At 49.5% G+C, this 10,000-nt stretch overlaps 1 protein-coding gene across 1 annotated transcript in view; it reads right to left on the bottom strand.

Moving 5' to 3' along the window:
* Positions 1 to 10,000, bottom strand: part of chid1 (chitinase domain containing 1) — a 90,313-nt gene that overhangs the window by 16,129 nt on the left and 64,184 nt on the right. The window contains exons 7-9 of the mRNA XM_060838375.1: positions 9,013 to 9,105; positions 5,348 to 5,449; positions 4,013 to 4,168 (exon numbers count right to left, since the gene is read on the bottom strand). Coding sequence (XP_060694358.1) covers positions 4,013 to 4,168; positions 5,348 to 5,449; positions 9,013 to 9,105 — 351 coding nt within the window. The remainder of the gene's footprint in view (positions 1 to 4,012; positions 4,169 to 5,347; positions 5,450 to 9,012; positions 9,106 to 10,000) is intronic.

Raw genomic sequence — 10,000 nt, 5'->3', positions numbered from 1 at the left:
CTCAATGCTGTGCTGGCCTTTTATCCTACTCTAAGGTCAGACTAACCTACATACCCTTCATTGCACTACCTTCCATGTGTCTATCCAAGAGTCACTTAAGTGCCCCTAATGTCTCTGACTCTGCTCCCATCGCTGGCAGTGTATCCCACACACTCACCACACTCTGTGTAAAGAACCTACCTCTGACATCACCCTGAAACCTTCCTCCAATCACCTTAAAATTATGCCCCCTCGTGATAGCCATTTCTGCCCTGGAGAAAAAAAATCCCTGGCTATCCACTCTATTTATGTCTCTCATGGTCTTGTACGCCTCTATCAAATCACCTCTCATCGTCCTCCTCTTCAATGAGAAAAGCCCGAGCTCCCTCAACCTCTCTTCATCAGACATGCCCTCCAGCCCAGGCAGCATCCTGGTAAATCTCCTCTGCACCTTCTCAAAAGCTTCCCTATCCTTCCCATAATGAGGTGACCAGAACTGAACACAGTATTCCAAGTGTGATCTAACCAGGGCTCTATACAGATGCAGCATAACCTCCCGGCTCTTAAACCCAGACCCCTGCTAATGAGAGCCAACACACCACATACCTGTTTAACCACACTATCAACCTGGGGGGGCCAACTTTGAGGGATCTATGAACGTGGCCCCAAGATCCCTCTGTCCCCCCACACTGCCTTTAACCCGGTATTCTGGATTCAATGCCACCTTCCAAAGTGAATCACTTCACACTCGGAAGGATCAAGACAAAAGAATTTCAACCAAACGGGAAAGCTCAACTACCAACGTCCCACCACCAGCTCAGGGTTAACCCAGACACGGACTTTTATAATGTTGTTTTTAAACTTCTCATTTTGCTTGTGTGTGTGTGTGTGTGTGTGTGTGTGTGTGTGTGTGTGAGAGAGAGAGAGAGTGAGAGAGAAGAGGGGGGGGGAAGAGAGACAGAGAGAGAGAGAGAGAGAGAGAAAGAAAGAAAGAAAGAAAGAAAGAGGGGAGAGAGACTGTGTGTCCGTGTGTATGTGAGAGAGAGAGTGTGTCTGTATGAGTGTGTGTGTGTGCGCGTGTGCGAGTGTGTGCGCGCGAGAGAGTGTGCGCGAGAGAGAGAGAGACAGAGTGAGAGAGAGAGAGAGACAGAGTGAGTGAGAGAGAGAGAGAGAGAGAGTGAGAGAGAGAGCGAGAGAGAGAGCGAGAGAGTGAGAGCGAGCGTGTGAGAGCGAGCGTGAGAGAGAGCGCGTGAGAGAGAGCGCGTGAGAGAGCGCGCGCAAGAGAGCGTGCGCGAGAGAGCGCGTGAGAGTGTGTGTGTATATGTGAGAGTGTGTATATGAGAGATTGTCTGAGTGTGTGTATATATGAGAATGTGTGTATATATGAGTGTGTGTGTGTGTGTGTATATATATGTGAGAGTGTGTGTGTGAGAGAGTGTGTGTGTGTCTGTATGTGAGAGTGTGTGTATGTGTGTGTATATATGTGAGTGTGTGTATATATGAGTGTGTGCGTATATGAGAGAGTGTGTGTATATGTGAGTGTGAGAGTGTGTGTGTGTGTTACTAATTGTTGTATTTTGTCACTAATAAACACATTATTTTGATAACTGAAGGAAGCCTGATGAAATTGGTTCCTTTAAACCTGAAGTTATTTTGATCTGGGATTAAAGTATCTGCAAGAGAAGGGATTCTTTTAAAATTCAACTTGTCCCAACTGACCGAGAGGGTGAGTAAAAAGAGAACAGAAGCCAGTTCATCTGTCCTCACCCAGGGATCCCACCGAACACTGGCACAAGTTGGGCAGTCCCACCTGTGGGTAGGTTTTAACAGAGACAAGCTTTACTTGCAGTGCCATTATCCTGAAGCATAGAGACTCCAGGTGACTGTGATATTCCTGACACGTTCAGCAGCAAGAGCTCTCGATCTCTCTACTCCAACCGCCCGGCCTCTGTCTCTCTCATTGCTTGCCGTAGCTGCTTGCTGCTGCCCTGCGCTCTTTGTACAGAAACACCCCAGTCCCTCTGAACACCAACCAGATCCTAGCTTTTCGAAACAAAACCTTTTTCTCATTCTCACAACCAGCGGTGATAACTGCACCCTTCCCTACGTTATACGCCATCTGCCATCGCGTTGCTCACTCACTTAACCTGTCTACATCCTCTTGCAACCTCCTGTGTCCTCCTCAGACACAGGAATGGATCTCTTTAAGGTTAATGTTGATCTCTCTCTCTCTCTATTCACCTTGCTGGCAGCTGTAACATTGTATCCTGCACTTATGCACTTGTATGATCTGTAAAGCAAATAAGACAGCACTTTTCACTGCACCTCGCTACACATGACATTAATAAATCAAATCAAAACCTTTCTATTGACAAGAAACTCAGATACTCTGTCTGTCCAAGCCAGCTGTATCGATCAGTAATAGCCGAGGCCCCAGAACTGATGCTTGACAGAATTTCCTGGGCTCAGCTCGCCACAGCGAAAAGGCCCATTTCTCCTTTATTCACAAACCAATCTTCCTCCCAAATTATCCCCAACTCTTTCCCTGCAGCAGTAACCTTTTGTGAAGCATGTTACTGAACACTCTCTCGGAAATCGAGGTGTACGACAGGGCCTGGTTCCACTTTATCTACCACAGCAGTCACATTCTCAAAGAAAAAACAAGTCAATTAACTTGTGATATGGGATTTCAGTTCTTGTTGAACCCTGCTGAATTGTTCTACACCTCCCGACTCCCCAAAAGTCTGTCAGCAAAACACAAGTCAGGAGTGTGATGGAATACTCCCCACTTGTCCGGATGGGGGCAGCTCCAACAGTACTCAAGTTAACACCATCCAGGACGAAGCAGCCCACGCGATTGGCACTACATCCGCAAACATCCACCCCTTCCACGCTCAGCAGCAGCAGTGTGTACTATCTACAAGATGCACTGCAGAAATTCACCAAATTCAGCACCTCCCAAACCCACGGCCACTTCCATCTGGAAGGACAAGGCCCACAGATATTTGGGAACACCACCAACTGGAAGCTCCCCTCCAGGCCACTCACCAGCCTGACTTGGAAATAGAGCATGGATCCTTCTCTGGCGCTGGGCCTTCCCTCCCTAAGGGCATTGTGGGTTGACCCACAGCAGGTGGACCGCAGCGGTTCAAGAAGGTCACTCACCAGCAGCACCATGAGGGCAACTAGGGACGGGAAAACAAAATACTGGCCCAGCTCACGACACCCAGACCCAGTAAATAACTCAGCCCAGCTCCCCCCCAACCTGACAATGAAAACTGTCCAAACTAACAACTGAGACAGTTAAAGGTCAGTCACTCCAACTGAAAGGCAATGAGTGGGGGGGCGAGGCTCCACTGCTGGATGGACCCAACTTCTCCTGAAAGGAGGAAGCAACAGTTTGGGGAAAGCAACCAGCTTACGTTTTCATCGGCATAACATCCGAAAGCAGGCCATTCCAAACCGAAACACCTCAGCAGCTCAAGCCAACATTCACAGAAAATTACTTTCCCACTCGGAACAGGAATGCTTCCAGGAAACAACCACAGTTTGATCAGACGGGGTGGACCATCCCCACGGAATTATTACAGATCAAGAAGCCTTCTGGTGTCCACCCACTCCCCATAAAACCAATGGGGCGTTCGAGAAACCGCCAACTGTACAACTCCAGAGATTATTGCAGCTACTGGGTGCTGACCAACTCTTCAAAGCCCCTTACTCTCGGGGAAAGCAGCTACAACAGGCCGGCAGCTTTCATCTAAACGGCCATTTTTACAAGTACCTTTTACCCACATCATCTTCTATTCCTTGTGCCTGTACTATACATAATAAACACGTCACACCCTTTAGTTTGTGGTGTTCAGCAACAGTTGAGTTTGATCTGGTTTGAAAATGAAAGCTTTGCCGGTTACTTTTAAACAATTCAGAAGCTAAAGGTTAATCGCAAGTGAGTGACGCGATTCCCCAGTTCCCGGGCCACACTGCAGACAAGCCTGGTCAATGCCGCTGATTCCAGGCCAACAGTACGTCCTACCTGTGCCCGACAATGGGCTCTGCTGTCCCTCCAAGAATACCATAGTCCATCCCATAGAAGTTCAGTCCCAAGAGAATCTTACTCCTCCAGACTGCATCGGGGTCCAACGTCTGAACACAGGCTTGGATCCAGGGGATTGGAGAGTTGGGGCCAGGTCTAGAAAACAAGCAACAGCCAGGTTTTCACTCCAGTTCACAGCAATTAATTAATCTTCACACTCAACTGGAACCATACCCACTGCAACCCAGGCCGACCCAGTTCAAAGTCTGAAAGAACAGACCGTCGCGTTGGTGAGGCTCAAAGCTTATCGCTAATAAGGGCCCAACAGTTTCAAAACCAGGCACAAGGTGAAGCCATCCACGCTGGCAAACGGAACACTGTTTCAGCCAATCCAGTGTCTGGACCAAGCAATCCAAAATGGAGGCCACCGTTAGGAGAGGCAGAGGAAGCTGCATTCAGAGGGGCGAATGAGCCACCAAGCCAGACACAATTCAGTCCGATCCCACACAGAGGCCTCAGGAAACTGAGCTGAAACTGCTGCTTTCTCAGTAATTACATTAACTACCACTGGGATCAGAGCTTTATTAAACAGCCAGATTCTGGTTTGCGGGAAATGTTGCAACGCTGAGGCAGCAGCAACACCCTGGGCCCACGATCCTGAGGTGGCGAGATCGAGAGCATCCTCTGCTCTCTCAATGCCAGGAGGGAATGGATTGATTCGAGTGGCCCGGTGGTCTCAGATTGGGGGTCGAAAGTCATGTCGCTATAAAGGTGCTGCGTGAGATCCTGCTGGGATCATTTACAACGATTCCGGCCAACAACAAGCACATCGGTTGGATGTGTTGGGTGTTGGGTGTAGGGCCTACTTCAGCTCCTGGACCTTAATGACCTCAACTGCTCCAGGCAGGACAGGTGTGTCAGAATCCTGTCCGGAAGACTGTGCTGGAATCCCAATTTCGACAGGCGTTTGGAAAGGGGATGGCGATTGCATGGAGTAGCTGAAGTGAGTAGACTGACAGGATGGATAGTGTGGAATTATCGTGCCCTCGGTTTGGAAAAGACCATGAACAGGGAATCTTGTGTTGCCTTGTTAGAAAAAGATGGGTGACAGAGGGATTTCCATCTGGGACGAATGGCAGGTGAGGGACTTTCTGGGCTGACCCAAAAACCAAAATGGCGGGTGAGTGTGAGGGTAGGAGCGAGGTTCCCGGTGAAACGGGAGATGTGGTCGAGGTTGCAGAGCTGTCACAGTCTGCCTCAGGGTTACACATCGTGGATCACCGGCCGAGACTGGGCACGGTCTTTCCCCAGTGGGAGTCCTGGGACACGGCTTACCGATGCTGATTGGAAAAGTCGTACGTCATGAGACTGAAAGCGTCCACCACGGGGGCCAGCTGCTCAAAATCCTGCTTCCCAAACATTCCCGGCTGGTTGGTCCTGGAAACAGGGAACAAGGCACACAACCTTCAACGTCAAACGGCAACGCAGCCGAAACCATTTGCAGCAGGTTCCCAGCCCAGATGGTTGGGACTCTGTCCACCCACCCTCTTCATCCCCCTCCCCCCTCCCCCTGGGACTGCTCGCTGTATATCCAGCCCCTCTTCCCACACCCAAAGCAAAACGTTCACTCCACATTCACCCCCCGATGAGTACAGTGTTAGCTAGTTCAACATTTCCTCAGAAAGAGGGCCCCTCCATCCCAGGAATCTTCAAGTCAATCTCTCCTTCAACCTGGACACCAAACCTGTACACAATGTGCCAGGGTATGGACTCAGCAATGGCCTATCCAGATTTCCTCTTCTCTTATTCCATCCCCTTGCAATGAGCACATATTTCATTTGTCTCCCGAACGATTCATTATACACACTGTCCTTCTGAGAGTCATGGACAAGGACACCCCGATCCCTCTGCAGTCTCTCTCCCTCTCTCTGTCTCCATCCAACCCTCACAGTTTCCGCATTATGGTCAAACATTTGCCCACTTGCTGGGCCTTGCCATATCACAGCCAGCTTGTCTCTATACTCTACCCCTTCACCCTCAGCACCAGGGCACTCCATTATTAACAGTTGGTTGACTGGAGAACAGCTCAGTGCCTGACAGTTTGTTCACTGCTCGCTGACCAATCCTTTTCCCCCACTGATGGACAATCCTTATCACTGAAGAGCAGCCACCGAATGTGTGATACTTCATCATGGCGGGGGGGGAGGGGAGACAGCACGGCTCTGGGGCTGGGGGAGAATGGTCAAAGAGGGTATGGTGGGGTGAAACAGATAGGGAGGGATGAGGTAGAGGCAGCCTGGGGGTGGAGGATTCCTTGAAGGTGGTGGGGGGGGGGTGGGGAGAAACTCAGTGGGAATGCCATTCTGGGCAGCGGGTGGGGGTGGAGAGGGGAGAAATGTTTGGAACCCAGGTCCTGGGCCCTGTCCCTCATAGCCCAGCCCTATCCATCCATTATCCCTCTTCACCCACCCGCCACAACCTGTCCACTCACTCTCTGTCTGTCTACCAACCCCCATTCTCTCTCTATCCCCTCCCCATTACCCTCTTCATCCAATCTTCACACAGACCGTCCACTCTGGGTCTCTCTCCCCCCATTCTCCATCTCTCCTCTCATAACCCTCTCCACCTAAACCCCACACAGCGTGTCCACTCCTCCTCACCCTCCCCCCCACAAAATGACCATTTTCTCCTCTCTCTCTCTCTCTCTCCCTCCCGTTATTTCTCTCGTTCTCTCTCTCTCTCTCTCTCACACACATACACAATACAATACTCCTGCCCGCTCTCTTCCCCACCCCCCCCTTGCCGAGCCCAGCCAAAAGCCCGAGCTGCTGTTTGCCCTCCTGCCACCTGCCTGTGGTTTCAGCGTTGAGCCTGGAACTGGGCGTGGGAGTATTTCAGAGTGAGCTGTGCACTCAGTGCCCGTGGGAAATCTAAACCTCCCATCTCTTTATAATGTACTTGGGTGCCCCTTTATTCACCCTGTTGAGTGCATCCCTAAAGGACTCAAATAGGAAACCCCTCTGACTCTTTACGCTGTCCTGTTACTACCTCCAGAATAATAATCCTATGCTGTGCCTGACAGACCTCTGGTAACCACTTGACAGTTTCCTGCATCCTTCCTTTTCAGAGAGAAGTTTGCCAATCAGCTGGGACCCTGCCAGAATCCGAAGCAATGCTGTACTGCCCGTGGAAGCACAATCCATCAGGATCCACATGGTTTTATCAAAGTAAATCATGGCTGTGCAATTTGCTAGAGTTCTCTAAGGTGTAATGAGCAACGCCGATAATAGGGATCCTGGATTCTCCAGGCAGCGTTTGGTAAGGTGCTGCACAGTGTAAGGTCACATGGGGGTCAGGGTAATTTATTCGCTGACAGTGACAATAAATGGGTCTTTTTCTGGTCGGCGAGCTGTAACTGGTAGGATGCCCCAGGGCTGGGTCTTGGGCCCTAACTATTTCCAATTGATATGAATGACTTGGATGAAGGATAGAAAGGACTACAGCCAAATCTGCAGGTGACACTCAAACAGGAGGGACCGGAAGCTGCAATGAAGCTGTTTACAAACCAATACGGATTGATCAGGCGAAGAGACCAGACGGTAGCAGATGAAGTTTAACGTGGCCAAGCGGGAGGTAAAGGCAACTTATTATCGAAATGGAGAGAAAGGTCAGAGTGCTTCAGTGCAGAGGGATCTGGGAGATCCTGTGCCTCTTTTTTTTAATTCCTTCACAGGACGTGGACATTGCTGGGTAAGCCAGCATTTGTTGTCCATCCCTAACTACCCAGGGGGCATTAAAAATCAGCTACATAGCTATGGGTCTGGAGTCCCATGTAGGCCAGACCAGGTAAGGATGGCAGCTTCCTTCCCTCAAGGACATTAGTGAATCCAGATGGGTTTTTCCGACCATTGGCAACGGATTCACGATCATAAATAATCTCTTAATTCCAGATTTTTTTTTATTGAATTGAAATTCCACGGTCTGCCATGGATGGATTCAAACCCAGGCCCCCCCGAACATTCCCTGGGTGGCTGGGTTAATGGTCCAGTCAGAATACCACGAGGGTATTTCCTCCCCCTGCAGGAATCACAGAAACCAGGAATGCGGGTACAACAGATAACAGGGAAGGCAAATGGAATTTTGGCTTTTATTATTAAAGGCGTGGAGTATAAAAGTAGAGAGGTGTTGCTGCAGCTGTATCAGTGAGACCGTACCTGGAGTACCGTGGACTAGTTTGGTCCTCACACACGAGGGGGGGGATGTAGTTGCAATGGAGACAGTTCAGAGGAGATTCATTCGATTGATTCCAGAGATGAGGAAAGGGATTGAGCAGTTGAGGCCTGTACACTCTGGAGTCAAGGAGAATGAGAGGAGATCTAACTGAGGTATAGAAGGGGATGGACAAAGCAGATGTGGGGATATCTAGAATGAAAGGGCACACAGTTTTATGTTAAGGGGTGGCAGATTTAAAACAGATTTGAGGAGAAATTATTTTTCTCAGTCGGAAATAGGTACAATTCAGGACCCCCAGATGCAGGGTCACCAAGTACATTTAAGGAGCAAATAGACAGATTTGTAATTAGTAATGGTTTAAAGGGTTATGGGGAGTGGGCAGGAGAGTGGACTCAAGGCCGAGATGAGATCAGCTCTGACTGTACAAAATGTCAGGGCAGGCCGGAGGGGCTGAGCTGCTGACTGCTGCTCCTAGTCCATCCGATAGTGTGGGGATTGGAAACTTTGTTCTATCTGCATTGAAATCTTTGTCACCTTTTGTTTTGTCTCGAGTGATATCGCACATTATTTTTCTTGTTTAATAAACATTTTCACTTTCTGTTAAAAGTACACTGGCAGCCTCTCGGGACTGCTTTCACTGATAGCCTTCCACATTTGAAAAGGGACCAAGCTGCGATCGAATGCTGCTTTTCCAGGAGACTATGCAGTCAGCGACATTTCCAGACTGAAAAGCCCAGGTGTTATTGAGCACAGCATCCGATGCTTACCCTGCAGAGATGGCGGGGGGGATCACCAGCACAGTTTTCAGCTTGGCTTCCCACAAGGCATTGGCCAAATGGCGGATCACGTGGACAAGTTCCCTGGAAGACAAATTCATCCCGTCAAAGACACAAGGTCATTTTGTCCCTGTCCTGTTCCCCAGAGCCAGCAAGTACACCATCTTACCCCATCGAGCAGGAACGCCAGGCATTTTAGATTAGAATAGATTACTTACAATGTGGAAACAGGCCCTTTGGCCCAACAAGTCCATACTGACCCGCCGAAGCACAACCCACCCATACCCCTACATATACCCCTTACCTAACACTACGGGCAATTTAGCATGGCCAATTCACCTGACCCGCACATCTTTGGGACTGTGGGAGGAAACTGGAGCACCCGGAGGAAACCCACACAGACACTGGGAGAACGTGCAAACTCCATGTAGTCAGTCGCCCGAGTTGATGAACAATTCCAAGACAAGCTCAGAGAAGTTTTAAACCTCTTTCCACTCACTGAGTGGGGGGAGTTGGAGATTGTCGAAACTGCACCAACTTCTTCAGCAGCTTTTAACTTTCATCACACAGACTGGAGCAGCACCGTCTTCGAAGAAAATGAAGCATGTGTATTTGTACTGCCCCTCGCACGTCACATCTCATGAGAGAATCACTGAATTCACACGGGCCATTAGCACAGCGGTGAGTAAGAGCAAGTATGTTTATATATTGTGTCTTACACAACCTCAGCATGTCGCCATGTACAAATATGGCCAATGAAATATTTCTGAAGAGCAGACACTGGCAATTTCGGCACAGAAAGCTCCCATAAACAGCAACGTATTGTTCACTTGACAATCTGTTGATGGTCCGTGACTGAGAGAAACCTGGTTAGAGAGACTGAATGCAGGACCCAGGACAGACTGCGGGGCAGAGAGGGGAGGTGGTCAGCAGGTAACGGAAACTGTCAGATAAAGTCACTCAGCCTGGAAGCAGGCCA

Source organism: Hemiscyllium ocellatum, chromosome 18 (genome assembly GCF_020745735.1).
Source record: "Hemiscyllium ocellatum isolate sHemOce1 chromosome 18, sHemOce1.pat.X.cur, whole genome shotgun sequence".
Classification (NCBI taxonomy): Eukaryota; Metazoa; Chordata; class Chondrichthyes; order Orectolobiformes; family Hemiscylliidae; genus Hemiscyllium; species Hemiscyllium ocellatum.
Note: the sequence above shows the minus strand (reverse complement) of the source record. Positions and strands in the feature narration are given on the sequence as shown.